Source organism: Trichosurus vulpecula, chromosome 6 (assembly GCF_011100635.1).
Source record: "Trichosurus vulpecula isolate mTriVul1 chromosome 6, mTriVul1.pri, whole genome shotgun sequence".
Taxonomy (NCBI): Eukaryota; Metazoa; Chordata; class Mammalia; order Diprotodontia; family Phalangeridae; genus Trichosurus; species Trichosurus vulpecula.
In genome coordinates this window covers 279337977-279356101 of record NC_050578.1, presented here as the reverse complement: position 1 = coordinate 279356101, position 18125 = coordinate 279337977, and the positions used below count along the sequence as shown (strand labels likewise).

The window sequence follows — 18125 nt, the reverse complement described above, 5'->3', positions numbered from 1 at the left end:
TGCCCTTAGACTGAGTGCTGCGGCGGAGCTCCAGCGGGTGTGTGCGCCTCCGTGCGCCCGCGTGCTCGTTCTTCGCTCTTTGTGTGGGGTGCGGCTTATCCCTAGGGGCGGGGGGTAGGAGATCCTGGGTGGGAAACGCCGAGACCTCTCCTCCAGGGCCCAAGGGAGGGGAGGGGAGGGGTGTTCCCGCACGAGTGCGGGACGCCTCCCTCCCTCACTCCCTCTCTCCCTTCTCTTCCTTCCCCTGCCTCTCTCTTTTCTTCCCTTTCTGCTCCCCATCAACTGGCCCCTGAGCTCTATTGTTGTCAGAGAGGGCTTTTATTTCTATGCTCCCTCTATCAACAAAATTTTTTCCCAGTCAAAAATTTACCGGGCTTCTCCTCCACTCTGTCTCTCTCTGTCTCTGTCTCTGTCTCTCTGCGTCTTCCCTCCCCTCCTCTCCTTCTCTTCCCTCACTGTCCCTTTCTCTCTTTCTCCCTCTCCTTCTCTCCCTCACCTTCTCCCCCATCCCGTTGCCCTCAGCCTGGCTGCACTCTCACTGATTTGAGGCTCCAGAGGGCAGTCGGACCTGAGAAGGGGAAGAGGGTACTGAGGGTCCCAGAGGACCTCCCCTCCCCGTCCCCGCCGCATTCTGTGGGGGCTTCGTAGCTCGGCCAGCGGCTGTCGGGGCTGCTGAGCCTCGGCTGTGTGTTCATGGACGCCGGGGGGGGGCGCCCCGCCCCCACCTCCAACCCGCTCCGGGTCTCCGTAGTAGCCTGAGTCCTGTCACCATGCCACAATGGTCCTGATCTGGCTCCTGGTATTCAGTCTGCTCCATCCCAGCGGGCAGGCGGCGTGGGCCCTGGGCCTGACTCAACCAGGGCCCCCCAGGGAGGCGGAGACCTGGGCCCCAGAGGGCAGGCTCCGGAGAGATGCCGGGGGCCGAGGCGGTGTCTATGAGCACCTCGGCGGAGCGCCCCGGCGCAGGAAGCTCTACTGCGCCACCAAGTACCACCTGCAGATCCCCCCCAACGGCCGGGTCGGCGGCAGCTTGGAGAACAGCGTCTACAGTGAGTACCGGCCGGAAGCTGGACCTGCGACCCTCAGTGCCTGGGGGCCTAGGCACCGTCGGAAGAGGGAGGGCTCTGGCTGGGAATTGCGACCAGAACAAGGACGGGGACCGAGACAGGGAGTGGGGTGGGGGCAGGTTAGGAGACATCCAAGGGAATGGGACTGGAAGGGCACAATACTGGACTGGGACAGGGACAGGGACAGGGACCGGGACTGGACGGGAACAGAGACAGGCTTAGTCATCGGCCAGGTGGTCGATGCTTTGCGTGGGACTGACACCACCCTCTCTCAGGCCCTAGCTGAGCCGGTGGGGAAGGGCTTCCAGATTCTGACCACGCTCGGGAGCTACGAGTTTCGGGGAGCTAATGCGTCACATTGGACAAGGGATCTTCACTAGTATTGCCATGTTCCTGACTCTGTTATTCCCAATGCCAGCCAGACCGAGAAGCCACAGGCTGTCTGCCTGGCTCAGCACTGTGCCCTGGGCAGGCTCTGTAGCTGCCCTTCCCGGCATTTCGGGGTCGGGGGCTTACCCCTGGGAGGCAGTACAGAAGATAAATCTGCCTTCCCACCTCAGTCCTTGGCTTTTCTCCCCCCCCCCCATCCCAGCTTTTCCCCCTCAGGGTACAAATCCCTCTCTCTCTCTCTCTCTCTCTCTCTCTCTCTCACACACACACACACACACACACACACACACACACACACACACAAACACACACACACACACACCACACACACAAGAGAGAGAGAGAGACACTATCACGCCTCCCTCTCTCTTGTTCCCAGGCCTCGCCGACTTGGGAAGTGTGTACTCAGAGAGGGTAGCTGTTCTTCGCGCCCCAGGGGAGGGAGTCAGTTGGACCTTGGAGTCTTAGTGCTCGGCCCCTCGGGTTGCCCTTCTCAACCCCACCCCCAGCCCCATCAACCCACTCTAGCAGAGTCTCAACTCAGAAATGGCATCCCTGCCTTGCTTCGAAATAGACTGAGGACGTGGGGTGGGGGAAGATTAGGAAAGTGCACAGCAGCCACATCGGACCTAGGGGCAGAGGGCTCGTCCCTCACCACTTTCCTGTCAGCGTTACTCCTAGCCAGACCCCACAGGGGTTTTTCTTACATTGCCTCATTCGTGCTGTCCAGGACCTTTCGCCACCACACCACCCTGCTCCCGCTGCCGGAGAGGATTGCGGGAGCTCCTCTGGGTATATTCAGTGTCCGGCAGCTTGAGGGAGCTGGGAATGGGATGGGGCGAGGGTTAAGAAATCAGGAGTCTGGGGAAGAAGGAAGTAGGGAGACGAAGAACTAGGAAGGTCAGCGGCGGGGGGCTGGCCTCGCCATCCTGATGGGCTCTATGCTCTGTCAACGTGGGCGCTGACCAGGGCAAGCTGAAGGCGTGGACTCTGGAGAGGTCCCCCAGCGCTTCGATAGGATGGATAAAGGCAGCTATAACTGCAGATCCCTCCTCTTTGCGGTTAGTGCCGAACTATTCTGGAGTACTTATTGCCTTCTGAAACCTCGATTTAAGGCTGGAAACTGGGATTTTTCTCTCCCCTGTTCTGGCACAGGGCCCAATATACAGAACGACACAGGGCACAGGGGTGCAGGACACTGATCCCAAAGCAAGGCACCCAGGCCAAAGAAGAGTGTATACAGCAGGGGACGAGAAGGTGCAGGGGCTGTGGTGTAGAGTACAGGCGATCCCTGGCCACTGTAGCGTACAGGTCGCAGGAAGACGACTTCCCGGGACACAGCAGTAACCTGCACTGTCCCTGTGAATTCGCCAGCCCGGGAGGAGATGCGGAAGCTGCGGAGGTCTGGCTGAAGGCGGCGAAGGAAAACCGCGGTTTCCTAAAAGAAACCTCCAGCCACCAAAAGGCTTTTTTGAAGCATCATCCTTTAGAGTTCATTAAACTGGGTGATAGAAACCAGCTGTCACCCTCGTTATCCCCCGGCGCTCAGGAAATGAGGCGCTGATCAAGAATTTGTTTGGGGGTGGTGGGGGGATAAAAACATTTCCCACACATGTGTGTGCCTCCAGGTGCCAAAAGGATGCCCCCCCCCCCTTTAACTGCCGCTATGTCTTAGTGCTGAGCTCTGTGACCTTGGTGTGGCAGAACTGGGAAGGCCAGGTACCTGGAAGATCTCCCGCCTTCTGGACCTTTTCTTCTAATTATTAACTCCAGTAAAGGTGATGCCGATGGTGGTGATAGAGAAAACTTCGAGGGGAGCCCCTGGCCCTGGTAGCTTGGCTCCCCATAGGGGTCCTGTTTTATTCCCGTAGTTTCCAACATGTTTGCCTCTCCCCCCACCCTCATCCCCAATTGCACAGAACTTCAGTAGCCTGTAACCCTTTGGCTCCTCTCCACACCAACCCAGAACCAATCACTTGTCCCTGGTCCCAAGGGAAGGGCTTTTTACCCCCTTGACCTCTGACCCTGGGACAGGGTGGGGGTGGGACAGTATGGCTAAGCTTTGCCTTTCACTGGATTCTGGCTTTCCCAGACATCATGTGATAGCTTCCAGGTCAGAGCCCCTTGGGGGCCAAGCCACTTAAGGCTGGATCCAAGCCTCTAGGTGTAGCCTCCCCCCCCATCTTCCCCTCCAGCAGATCTGAGGGAGGCCATTGTCCTCTAAAAGAGACCTTTGCTGCCAATCTCAGAGAGTCAAGAGCTCTGCTGTCTCTCAGAAAAGCATTACAGGGGATTTAGACCTTTTCTCTTCTTCTTTTTTTTAATAGACACAAGGGATTAGGGGCTCTGGTTCAATGTCAGGGCTTGGCCTTGGGAAGCTTCTGGAGTCTCAGTTAATGAGCCAGGAATGTACATGTAGAGTAGGGGCCCAGCTTTAGTCAGGTCCTTCTTTCTTTGTCCAAATGCCTCTTTGCTTTAGAGAGACCCTGGTAAGTGGCTTTTTTCCCTCACCAGCTTCCAAGTTATTTTAAAGAGAAGTTAGGGAGCCTGGTGGTCAGCAGGGATTGTGTACATCTCAGCTCCTAGCTGGACACAGGAGCATCACTGACCCTCACCTCCAGGGATTTATTCTACTCTGTTTCTGTTCCTAGGTATCCTAGAAATCACAGCAGTGGAGGTTGGAATTGTGGCTATAAAAGGGCTGTTTTCTGGGCGCTATCTGGCAATGAACAAACGGGGAAGACTTTATGCCTCGGTAAGCCTGGCTTTGATACATCAGCATCTGAGTTTGCCTAACCTAAAACCCAAGCAATGCCCGCTGGACTGATTATGTGGGCTACTTGTTCATTTGCTCAATGGTCCCAGAAGGTAAACAATATAGAGGAGAGAGCCCTAGAGACAAGAAGAGGAGCTGGGGCCAGAATCTGGGTCTCTTTCTCTAGGCAAGTTACTTTCCCAATCTGGATATGTTTTCTCATCTGTAAAAAGTGGGGTTGGGTTGAAAAATCTGGAGTGTCCCTCCCCAATGTCTCTGAACTAGTCCCCCAAACTGTGTCATAGTTACTGAATGTTCACATAAGCAGGTGGAACCCAGAGCATCTATTTCAGAAAAGAAGCAGTATTGTGGAGCTGATGTAGGGGGGAGTTCTAAGTGGATTAGGACTCAAAAGACCTAGACTGGCTTTGCTTCTTAATATCAATCAAGAAGCATTTATTAAGCACTTGCCATTTGCCAGATGCTGTGCTAAAAGCTGGGGACCCAAAGAAAGAGGAGAAGAGGGCTTGCCCTCAAGGTGCTTACGTTCTCATAGAGCACTCAAATACCAAATTAACTAGGTACCTACAAGAGATAAACAGAGTAGGCAATCTGAAAGGTAAGGGGATGGGGGTGGGGAACTAAAGGGAAGAGGAATCTGGAAAAACCTTCTGCAGAAGGGGGGATTTGAGCTGAGTCTTGAAGGAAGCCAGGCATCCTAAGAGGCAGAGGAAAGGAAAGAGTATTCTAGGTGGAGGGGGGAGTCAGTGGAAAGTCCTGTAGACTGAAGATGGAGTTTTTTGTTGGAGGAAAACCAAATAGACCAATGTGAGTGGAAGGGAGTAAAATATAAGAAGACTGGAAAGATTGGAAGGGGTCAGATGATGAAGGGCTTTAAGTAAGAAACAGAAGGATTCTCTTTGATCCTGAGAGTCATAGAGAACCTGGGGAGTTTATTGAGGTGAGGGGTACGTGACGTGGGCTCAGGTCTAAGACCAGAGTCTTAGAAAAATCTTGGCAATTTATACTGAGTGGAAGGTGGATCAGAGTGAAGAGATTTGAGGCAGGGAGGCCAATTAGAAAGCTTCTGCAGGTGAGGGGTGATGAGGGTACCAGGGTGGGGACTGTGTTAAATGAGAGAACTGGGAGATGTATTCAAGAGATGGTGTGAAGGTAGGAATGGAAATGTCTGGCAACAGATTGGATACATGGGATGAGTGAAAGGGGTCAAGGATCACACCAAATAACAGAATTTCCTGAGTTAGAAAAGACCTCTGTGACTATCTAGTCTAACTCCTACCTGCCCCAGCCCCTTCCAGCTCGAAAATTCACTAGACCAAAGATCTTTCTGGTATTGCTTAAAGCCTAACAGGGAGGATGAGCCTGCTTTTGGAGGCTGCCCATTTCACTTTTAGACAGCTTTAACCATTGGGAAGTTGGTCCAGACATCAGCCAATCAATCCTATTATGTGCCAGCCATTATGCCAAGCACTGAGACATCAAGCCTATATTTGCTGTAACGATTTCCGCTCGATGCTCCTGGTTCTGTCCACTAGGGACAAGCAAAATGTTTTGTTCTGTTTTGTTTTGACCATGTACCAGTCTTCCACATAATAGGGGTCTTGGGAAAGTTGCTTGCCATAAGTGGGCCTGATCTGTAAAAAGTGCTGTTAGACAAGATGCTACACGTCCTTTGAGCTCCAGGCAAACGATTCTGTGACCTCGGGTGAAAGGATGACTTTTCTTGGATGGAGGCTCGTTTTAGGATGATCGGCTTCGAGCTCTGAGGAACCTCAGAAGAAAGTGGGTCCAAAAGGGTTCATTTTGCAGATGAGGGAACTCAGATTAAAGAAGGAAGTGACTTGTCCAAGGCAGCTAGGATTCAAAGACAGATCCTCTGACTTCCAGTCTAACCTGCATGGGCACGTGCGCGCACACACACTCGAGCACACACACTCGAGCACACACACACACACACACACACACACACACACACACACACACACACAGCTTCCCAGTGGAACTGAGATGAAAACACCTGTTACCTTGTGTCCTTTCATAGTATGCCCCTAGCCATTGTGAGTCAGATTAGAGTTAGGGTCTACCTGCCTCTGTGTCTGCCCCATCATCCAGCCATCCCCATCTGGCCACTAGACATAGTTCACTTTGGTTATGTCAGTTGTGACCCTAGTTTTCTTGGCAAAGATACTGATTTGCCATTTTCTTACCCACCTCATTTGACAGATGAGGAAACTGAGGCCAACAGGGTTAAGTGACTTGCCCAGAGTCATACAGCTAAAGTGTCTAAGGCTAGATTTGAACTTGGGTCCTCTTGACTCCAGGCCCTATACTCTACCCACTGCCCTTTGCACTCTAGGGCATGAAGTAAGTGCTTTATAAATATTTGTTGGGACTGCAGTTCCTAGCCAGCTGCCCCAAGGGAATGGAGCTTTGGAGAAGAAGAGGTAAAAACATTTGGCTTTGTGGGAGAGGGACTAAGGATAAGTTGAACTTGGGGGGGGCAGAGTTCAGCTGGTCTTTGAAACCCTGTTATGTGCCAGTTGATGGAAAAGGCGAGGTAAAAATAAACATTGGCCTAGACCTCAAGAAGCCTCTCCATCAGTCCACAATGGCATTGAATTCACCCTATTAGCAGAGATCATGGCCACCCCCCCACTGCCCTGTGATGAGCAACCCCTTGGGACTCTTCTGGCCAGCCCTGTACTGTTGTCTCCCCCATAAGAAAAGAAAGGGGGGGGTACTCCGTAAGGTAAAATAAGTATATAACTGCATGAAACTTGCTACCTCCAACTACAGCAGCATTGATCTGGCCAGAGAGCTACATCCTAAGAGATTTTCCGTCTAGATACAACCTAAATGATAAAGGCAAGTTTTATCTTTCTGCTTTTGGTCCATGCTTTTCCAATGGTGTTTTCTGGGCTCGGGTGAGCGAGGGGGGGAAGGTGGAGCTTGAATTTTTAAAATCTTAATTAATTAATTAATTAAGACAGAGATAAAGCAACACCCTCCTCTCTCAAAAACATTCACCTAATGCACATGTAGGCACACACATTCAGACGTGTACACTCATTCACATGCATGCTCATGTATACATTCACTTGCACGTAAGCACTAACCAATTCACACACAGACACACACATACACTTATTCACATGCTGGAACTTACACACATACATGCTCTTTCACATACACACAGTCACTAACAGAATCACACACAGACACCCATACAGACATGCTTATTCACACAATTCGCACACACATACTTGTATTCATACGTTGGAACTTACACATATACATGCTCTTTCATACACACATACATGCGCTCACACACAGACAACCACTAATAAACATACTCATTTACACATAGAGACACACATACAGACACTCATTCACACATATCCACATGCTCATACTCACACATTCATACATATACACACTCACAATCATTAACACTTATTTGCCCACATGCTAACACATATTAGCACATTCATTCACACATACATACAATCATTATTTAATACTCATCCATATACATGGTCAAACACATACATACAGACATGTTTATATGCATTCACACTCATTCACACACACACTTTTGCACACTCAATCTCACACACATACACCCACACCCACATACAACCCCCTAAACACTCAGACCCAAAGGTTTTTCACCAACCTGGACAGTCCAGGTTTAAGAATTAAGCCAGGTAGCTGGAAGGTGGCCAAGCTTTCTTGTGTCTGCCAAGGCCCTCAAACAATGTCCTTCCAGGGTGTTCCCTTGACCCTACAAAATTCCTTCTAGCACATTGGGAATATCCCCTCTCAAAGCAGAGCCTCATTCTCCAGACAGTGTGTGTTGCCAAAGCTCTGGATCTGATCCAGGGCAGGCCTTGGCCAGCTGCCTTACCTGCCTTGCCTTCACCTTCTCAGGCTCCAAATCCTCACCTGCAAACCTCATGGCCTGAGGAGGGAGAAAAGCATGGCCTTCTGAACACTCCTGATGTCCACAGCCCACCACGTTTCTCTTCTTTCCTTAAGAGAGAAAAGCAGGAGAGGCCATTAGGAGGCTCATGGCAGAAGTGTGAGCTTAGTTCAAGGGTGGTGGGAAGAGAACCAGCTAGATTGTCCACTTGTATTCTCTGGGATCAAGGTAACACTTTGATTGGTAGTGACTCAGGCCTGGTCTGCCCAAATGTAGAGCAGAGCCAGGAGCCCTCATCCAATGGAAGCAGAGGTAAGGGGTCAGGCCTCTGGAGGCAGAACACTGGGTGCAGCCTCTAAGTGACTTCCAGAGCTGGTCTTGGTCTGTCTTCTTTGTGGAATGTCCTTTGACCTTTTCAAGGAGGGTTCTGTAGCCACAGTCTTGCTTTTTCCTCATAGAAACCCTCAAATGTAAGCAGGGCATTTATTGCCCATCTCATTTGATGAGATAGGAAATGGAGGTACAGAGAAGTAAAGGGGGCATACCTGAGTCAAGATCTCTGCCCTCCCCCCAGTTCTTCATGACCCTGGGGTCAGCACTCTCAGCATTGCCAACGTGCTGGTTCCCAGTTACTAGGACATGCCCTTGGACTAGTCCCTTCCACTTAGGAGGCTCAGCTTCCTCACTTGTAAGGACAAAATTATAGTTCTGGGGTCAGCTGCCTCATTAATGCATTGTGAAAATCAAACAGGATTATACCCTAAAAGCCCTTGGTGATAGATACAGAAATAACCAGATTCAATTGTCTCTGACAGAGTGATCTTTCCTCTTTTTAGTCACCTGGGGAGGCTTCCTCCTTGGCCCCAGGATTTAGACCTGGAAGTGATCTCCAAATCTGATCCCTTACACTGCGCCCCCCCCCCCCAAGAGCCAGTCCTCATCCCTGGGGCTCTGAGCAGACCTGGTTTGTGGGAGCCAGTCTCTGTCAGGACCCTCACAAACCCTTGGCCACTTCCTTGCAAAGGCCAGATGTGTTTGTCCATCTGCCCCCCACCCCCCAAAGCCACAGATCAAGGAGAATGTGATGTCACCAAATCACCAACAATGTGTAGACCAGAGCTGGAAGGCATCTCAAAGGCATCTAGTCTAACCTCTCCACTTTACGGATGAGGAAACTGAGGCCAGAAATAGTAGGAGTGATAGGTAAGACACAGCAGTTGTGGGATATAAGCCCAAGCCTTTGGACTTCATTCAGCACACCATGGAAAGTCAGTGCCATTTTTCATCCTTAAAACAGCTCGGAATGTGACTACAAAATCCCTTGCCTTCTCTTGGAGTTCTCAAGTGTTCTCCCCTCTCCCCACAGCTGTTGCTACATTCTTTTACCTGATTGATTGGTTGAATTCTCAAGAAGAGAGCTTTGACCTCCTGCCTTTTCTTGAGTGATCTCTGCTTTGCATCAAAGCAGTGGTCCTTCACGGCCCTGACCAGCAGGCTCAGAGCCCTGGCCACAGCGTCAGCCTCTCCCCTTCCTACCTGGCAGAGGCTGATTGCTTGAATTTGTTTTCCAGGAGAACTACAACGCCGAGTGTGAGTTTGTGGAGCGGTTACACGAGCTGGGCTACAACACCTACGCCTCCCGCCTATACAGAACAGCACCCAGTGGAGCTGGGGCCAGACGCAAAGCCAGTGCTGAGAGACTCTGGTACGTCTCTATCAATGGGAAAGGCCGACCCAGGAGGGGTTTTAAAACCCGCCGGACCCAGAAATCTTCTCTCTTCTTACCCCGAGTTCTGGATAGCAAAGACCATGAGATGGTTAGGCTCTTCCATACCAGCATCCCATACAGGGAGAGCCTCCAGAAGCCAGCGGACAAGAGTGAGAGAAAGAGGAGGCAGGGACTCTCGGCGGTTCTGGAAGCTGACAGGGAGACAGCCCTGCCTGAGGTTCCCTCTGTGAGCACACCAGCCACTCCCAGGAAACTCTGACCCGATGGCAGCCTCCTGACTTCTGGTGCTTTTAGACTCATTCATGGAGGTTTACAAAATGCCACACCCCTTGAGGCACATTTTGATGGCGAGCCTTCTTAATATCTATAAAAATTGCATTTAAGGGTTGTAACTTCTTATAATGTATTTTGGACTTCATTCTCTTTGTTCCCCCCATGTATTCTCACAAGGCCTTAACCACTCCCTTCTATTTCCAGGGAGCAGGCCAAGGGATTCCCAACTGTTTGACAGAAGAGATGAGAATTGTGGATGGGAAGGCCAAGATGCAGTGGGAGTGTTTTGGGGGGTGAGGATAGGAAACAGGTATCAGTTGAAATGACTGTGTATTTCTCTTGGATTTCATATTGATAAGCCATCAAGGTCTATGATGCTTCAGAGCTCTCAGCTTGCTGGGGAAGGCTCCCTGATTTGCTGGCTGGGGTCTCCAAGGCAGAGTCCAGCTCCATCTCCTTCCTTCCTCCACTTCACACTCTTATCCTGTCCTCTCTCCATCCATATTTTCCCATCATTCTTCCCTGACGGCTGGAGGCCCTCCTCCTGTTCCTTTGACATCCTAGGGGTACCAGGGTACCACTATTGTTTTGTTCTCACCACACAAGCAGCCTGTGCCATTTCCTTTTCTGGTCCTACACACCCTTCATCACATCTTTCAGGCCAGAAATAGCTGAATCCCTTCCAAAAGCAATACATGTGGGCAAACACTTTGGATATTTGGTATTTGTTTAATGAAATCATTAAAAAGACCTTAAAAGACTTTATCTTGACTTCTTTCCTTCATCAATTTTCATGGGACTTGAAAAAAAAACTGTAATTTTATTGACATCTCTCTATCTGTGACGATAAGGTTTTTCATCTTTTCCTTTTACCCTTGGTATGGATCAGAATGGCACAGCTTCTCTGCTAAAAGTTGCAATGTCCTCTGGGAAATTTGCTTTGTGTTCAGAATGGAAAGCCATTTCTCTTGAACCTGAAAGCCATGGGGTTTTTGTTTGTTAGTTTGGTTTGGGTGGGGGGGAGGTTGTTTGTTTTCCAAACCCATTTCAGTTTGTCTGAGTTAAACAAATATGGATATATGTGTATGTGTGTGAGTGTTGCGTGTGTGTGTGTGTGTGTGTGTGTGTGTGTGTGTGTGTGTATGTGAGCATGCTATGTATGTACACAGAGAGGGGGAGAACAAACCTCTCCCTTCCATGTTTTCCCAACATTCTAGGTCTTAACTAAAGCCCCATTTGCCTAATTCCTTCATTTGTTTATTCCTGCATTCATCTAATAAAGCCTGATCAATCTTTTGCTCCAAGGAGGCCTGTGCTCTCCAGCCCAGAGGGTTCCAGCCCAGGCTGCTAGACAGGGAGCTCCCAGGCTAGTGAGAGCTATTCCCTTGCCCACATGGCTCCCTGTCACATGGCATCATTTGGGAGCTTTTTTTTCTTGGGGGGCTGTGGTGAGATGGCCAACCAAACAGACAACATTTTTCTGTCTTCCACCTGAAAAGCAATGTTTTATCTTCTCTCCCTTCGACATAACTAGATTCAGGAGCCATCTAACATAAGCCAAATGCATGTTCAAATGGGGATGTTGGTTAGCATACATATTTGTGCACACAAATGTTAGGCCCTAATGTCTGTTGGCATAAGACTATGAGCAGAGAGCGAGCCCTAGTTCTGTCTCAGTTAGCCAAGTTCATTGAGGATTTAAAGCCTGCTTTCACTTGCATTTGGCAGTTCACCAAACTTCACATGCTTGCAAAGAGATCCTTTTTTTACAGAGATAAATAAGTGTCAGCATGTTGTAGAGGAAGTATACAATACTATGTGTGGGGTCAGAGGACCTGGATTCATATCCACCTTTGCCACTTACTCACTGTGTGACCTGGGTTAAATGACCTCTCTGGACCTCAGCTCATCATCTGAAAACTGAGGAAGTTGGATTAGGGGATCTCACAGGTTCCTCCCAGCTCTAAATCTGTGTGGCTTTATGATCCCATGACAAATGCCTGTGATTGCTTAGCTGGGGGAGACTGCTGAAAAGCTCAACTTTGAATTATAAAGTCTCAGGTCAGTGTGGGGTGACGTAGAGGCTTCCCCTCTAAAATGGGGGTGCCAATGGGTTGGGGGAAGGGGAATAGCTCAGCAAACCCTAAAGGTTTCTAGAAATGAGAGCTATTGTAATCATCAACTGATTGAGACACCATCTCATGGTTGAAATGATGCCAGATTTGGAGCCAGAAGACTCAGGTTCAAATCCCAGCCCTACCTCGTACCACCCTTATGACCTGGTTTAAGTCATTTGACCTTTGTAAGCATCATTTTCCCCATCATATAAAGTAAAGGGGTTGGACTAGCAGGCTTCTGTCTGTCCAGTCCTAAAATCATGATCCTATCATTCAACAGGTTTCTTCTTGTTTAAAAAAAATCAGACTTGACCAAGTGTGCTGCAGGCCTCCCATCTTCTTAGTGAACAGCCCTTCTGGGGGCCACAGGAGGTCACACTGGTTAATCTGATAAGCATGAGAGGCTTATTCAGTGACTAGAAGGTATCGGTTATCTGGGAAAGATTCCCAGAGGCCAGAGACCCACTTGGACCTTGACTCCAAGATGACTCTTTGGTCAGGCTGTGCCTGTTCCCCTAAGGTACTCAGCGCCATGTTTATCCAGCACATCAGGAGTTGCTCACTCCCAAGGAAGTATTTGAGACCCACCAACTCATTCTCCTCATCCTTCCCCTTTCTGGACCCTTCCTCCACCCACCTCAAAAGCTTGTCTTTCATTTGTGTTTTGCTCGAAGCAAAGCAACTCAAGGTGTGAGCTCAAACTCCAGCCTTCCTCCCGTTGCTGTTTCCTTAACCTGGACAGAAAAAATCAGGTGAGGGTCTCTGCCTTCCAGCTGATGTTAAGAGGAATTGGATTGGAAGTAGGATTGCTTCTGATAGTTTGTATAACAAGGCTATTAGATGCCAGGTTGTCCTCTGCCCAACCACAGCAATGTAGATAAACCAGGGATCGAGTTTCAAGCTTACCCCTGATTTACCAGGCCTCTCTGGCTTCTCATGGGGACCTGGGGGGCACTGGAAGGCACTTTTGTGGTTTCCTGTGAAATACTGGATTGCGGAATGCTTCGGAGACCTTGTGGTCTTCCTGACTGACACCCACATGCTCCTCCTGGACAAATTGGGTTTTTGTCCAACAGAAGACCAAGGACACATCCCATTTGCCTGGAGGTCCTGGAAGATGATTAGCCAATGGAATGCAGGAAGGCCAGAAACATAGACCCTACCGTGAAAGGAGAGGTCAGATGGAAGGGAGATGGTTCAATTCATCCCAGCCTCCCTCAGGAAGGGGAAGCAGTTCTGCATGCCCACTGACAAAAGAATAACCCTGGAGGGTATGCACCCCAAACACCCTGCTGAAGTCTGAGTGGCCGGACTGAGTTTCACCGGGTCTGAAGCAACATCCTGTTTGTTGATTGTCTAGATGGGAGAAAGTGATGGAGAAAATCTGAATAATGCAGATTAACCTGAAAAGTATGCTGGGAGAGTCATTTGTTCAACATTTATCAGCACGCCATTGCTCACAGGGCTCTTGTGTGAGTGAGGCAGGTGAACCACAAACCTTAAAAAGGGATTGAAACAAGGCTTGGAACTGTTAGACTCCTTGGCTACCATCTCACTATGGGATCTTGGGTTCATTTTTTGTCCTCTCTTTGCATCTTTTATGTTGCATAATAAAAATACTGTCCTTCCCAAGGAGATGTGAGGCCACACATCTTAAAGGACATTTAAAAAGATGAAAACAGAAATTAAATTAAAAGATAATGCATCAGAAGGCACTAGTGTTAAGGGTTGAGTTTAAAAGAGGTTTTGGTCATTAGGATTAGAAACATTATAAACACTTGGCTTTCCCATCCCTCCCTCCCCCAATGAATCACCTCATATTTATTTTGGATATATTTTGTATGGGAGAGAGCAGGCCTTGAAGCTCAGAGGGGTTAAAGTCCAGCCTGTGACCTTGTGACCATGTGACCTAGAGCAAATCACTCACCCTTTTAGTGAGGCAGGCAGCCCTCTAAGGCCAGCACTGCAGGAGAGGCATCGATCTGCATCGATGGAGGGGGTTTCCTTGCCTGGGAGTTCCCTATACCAAGGAAATCACAGACCCAGTTCCTGTCTCCTATTTTTGGGGTGTGTGTGTGTGTGTGTATGTATATGTATGTGTGTGTATATGTGTATATGTGTGTGTGCATTGTCTCCCATATATATATGTACCTTGTCTCCGATATATGTATGTGTGTGTATATACATTGTCTCTCATAATAAAATGGAAGCTCCTTGTGGGAGGGATCAGTTCATGTTCACCTTTGTATCCCCAGGGCTCTGCACAGTGTCTGGTACATAAGAGGAACCTAATAAATGTTTGTCAATTGAATCATTCTGCTTGATACCGAGGATTAGAATTCAGACCAATGTGTAGAGGTTACAGGAAACAAATTCTGGTTCAGTCCATAGACAGACCTTTCTACCAGTCAGAGCTGTCCAGCAGTGGAATGAGTACAAGCAGCTCCCCAGAATGACAGAACATTGATGTTGGGAGACACTCTCAGAGGAAGAGACTAGGGCTCAGAGATGGGAGTAATTTTTCTGAGGTTACACAGATAAGAGTGGAGTCTGAATTCAAGCCCAAGTCTTCTCATTCAAAAGTCAAGGCTCTTTCCATGAGGCCACTTTGCTTCTTACTGACCTCTGGGTCATATGGTCAGAGGTGATGGTGTAGGGACCATGCCATACATAAATTAAAGAAAGGGGTGATGTTTTAGGTGGTTAGGTGGCTCAGAGGGTGGAATGATGGGCCTGGAGTCTGGGAGACCTGAATTCAAATCTAGTCTCAGACATTTCTTCAGCAGGTCATTTATCGCTGTTTGCTCAGTTTCCCCCACTGTCAAATGGGGATAATAACAACACCTTCCTCAGAGAGTTATAAGGATCAAATGAGATAATGTATGTAAAGTGCTAGCCCTGAATGCTAACTATTAGTATCACTATTGGGTTTATCTTGAGGAAGGAAAGACTCAGTGAGCTTAAACACTACCATCCCAACCACGTGACGAGTAGGATGAGTTCTGTTCTAAGCATTCTATAATACACTTTGCAATTGTTTTACTCTTAGCATTCTCTTTTCTGTGTGTGAATAAAAGTTCTATTATGTACCCGATTCATGTCTGTACATTCATTGTTTACCTTGTTAAAAATTTCCCTCCTTTCTTGGGGCAACTCTAGACCAGAGCCAAAACAGCATTGTCCCTAGAGTACTGGAGTGGGGGTTGGGGTGATGAACCAATGAATTGGAGAATTAGGGTACCCACTAAGAAGGTCATTTCTCTCTCGAGAAGTCTGGATTCCTAAGCAATAAACCCTGTACACAACCACATGGCTGGACACCGAGCAGGAAGGAATGAGTGCCCTTGCCCTCTGTGAATCCCAAGAGCTTCGATGCTAGATACAAATGAGGAAAACAAGACCCAGAGTCTTCACCAAGATCACACAGCTATCCAGCAGCAGAGATAGAACTAGAGTCTGTGTCTGCTAAGTCTCTCCCCCACCCCCACTCCCAGTCTAGCTAAAGGCATTCCTTGTGCATTGGGAAGAGCCCCGGATGACAGTCTGAATGTCCCTGGGGTCTGAACCCTGGTTCTACCGCTTCCAAGCTATGTAACTAAAGCCCTCCCAAAGAAACTAGGCTGTTTTTAGTTTGGCCATAGTCGCCTCTCTGAGATGGTTTCCTCATCTGGAAAACAGAGAATTACCCACTCTCTGTCTCCTCACAGAGCCACAGAGAGGCTCAGATGAAATATTGGAAGTGATGCAGCAAATCTTGCTATTTTTGTTCAAACATAGGAGATTGAGAGCTGCCTTTGGAGTTGGGAAGTTCTGGGTTCTAGTCCTGCTTTAATACACTAATACATTTAATACTATGTGACCCCAAGCAAGATATTTAATCTTTGTGCCCCCCGCCCAACTCTCCAGGACTAGAGCTTATAAGTTACTGATCTCTATCAGCTCTCTTGCTTCCACAAGACATCCCGACCCTGTGGAAATTACATGTTCAGGCGAAAACCACTACCATGTTGCAGTTGCCAAGATTAGATGTCTTGGATGATATCAGGAACTGGAAAGCCAAGATGAGAACCATTCTTTAACATGAATGCTCTTTGGTAGGTTGCTAACATCCTAGGAACTTCCAAATATCCAGGAGAAGGCTGAGGGGACTCTCCAAGCACTGACTTAATCTTTTCAAATAACCTTTTATTTTTCCCCAGTCACATGTGAAGATAATTTTTAACATTCATTTGAAAAAAATTGAGTTCCAAATTTTCTTTCTCATCACCCCCCTCCCTGAGATAGTAAGCAATTTGGTATAGGTTATACATGTTCAATCATGCAAAATATATTATCATATTAGTCATGTCATGAAAGAAGACGCAGAGCCAAATGGGGGAAAACACCATGAAAAAAATACAGAAAGTGAAAAAAGTGTGCTTCAATCTGCATTCAGACTCCATCCATTCTTTCTCTCCTGAGGTGGTAACATTTTTCATCACGGGTCCTTTGGAATTGTCTTGGATCACTGGATGGCTGAGAATAGCTGAGTCATTCACAGTTGATCATAGTATAATATTTCTATTACTGTATACAATGTTCTTCTCATTCTGCTCACTCTGCTTTGCATCAGTTCATACAAATCTTTCCAGGTTTTTCTGAAAGCATCCTGCTCATCATTTCTTACAGCACAGTAATATTCCATTATAATCATATATCACAACTTGTTTAGCCATTCCCCAATTGATGGACATCCCCTCAATTTCCAATTCTTTGCCACTACAAAAAGAGCTGCTGTAAATATTTTTGCATGAACAGGTCCCCCCCTCCCTCCCTTTTTAATCTCTTTGGGACACAGACCTAGCAGTGGTATTGCTGGATCAAAGACTACACACAGTTTGATAGCCTTTTAGGCATAGTTCCAAATTGCTCTTCAGAATGGTTGGATCAATTCACAACTCCACCATTAGTGTCCCGATTTTCCTACTTCCCCTCCAATATTTATTATTTTCCTTTTCTGTCATATTAGCTAATCTGATAGGTGTGAGGTGGTACCTCAGAGTTATTTTTAATTTGCATTTCTCTAATCAATAGTGATTTAGAGCATTTTTTTGTATGACTATAGATAGCTTTTATTTATTCATCTGAAAACTGCCTGTTCATATCCTTCAACTGTTTATCAATTGGGGAATGACATGTGTACTTATAAATTTGACTCAGTTTTCTATATATTTTAGAAATGAGGCCTTTATCAGATACACTTGCTGTAAAGATTATTTCCCAACTTTCTGCTTTCCTTTTAATCTTGGTTGCATTGGTTTTGTTTGTGCAAAACCTTTTAAATTTCATGTAATCAAAATTATCCACTTTACTTTTAATAATGCTTTCTATCTATTGTTTGGTCCTAAATTCATCCCTTGTCCATAGATCTGACAGGTAAACTATTCCTTGCTCTCCTGATTTGCTTATGGTATCACCCTTTATGTTTAAATCATGTACTCATTTTGATCTTATCTTGGCATACAGTATAAAATGTTGGTCTATATCAGCTTCTGCTTAGTTTCTGTTTTCTAGCTTTCCCAGTAGTTTTTGTCAAATAGTGAGTTCTTGTCCCAAAAGCCAGGGTCTTAAGAACACTACAATGTTCTACTACCGAGTCTCGTGTGCCTAATCCATTCCACTAATCCACCACTCTATTTCTTAGCTAGTACTAGACTGTTTTGATGATTACCGCTTTATAATACAATTTAAGATCTACAATGGCTAGGCCATCTTCCTTCACATTTGTTTTCATTAATTCCCTTAATATCCTTGACCTTTTGTTCTTCCAGATGAATTTTGTTATGATTTTTTTCTAGCTCTATAAAATGAT

The 18125-nt window shown here is 47.5% G+C and overlaps 1 protein-coding gene across 1 annotated transcript in view; it reads left to right on the top strand.

Annotated features, from left to right (window-relative positions):
• Positions 1-778: 778 nt before the first annotated feature.
• The window catches only part of FGF3 (fibroblast growth factor 3), a 54716-nt gene continuing 37369 nt past the window's right edge, over positions 779-18125 (top strand). Inside the window, exons 1-4 of the mRNA XM_036765314.1 lie at positions 779-1049; positions 4109-4212; positions 9727-10110; positions 10362-10450. Of these exons, the coding sequence (XP_036621209.1) occupies positions 779-1049; positions 4109-4212; positions 9727-10110; positions 10362-10450 (848 nt within the window). The remainder of the gene's footprint in view (positions 1050-4108; positions 4213-9726; positions 10111-10361; positions 10451-18125) is intronic.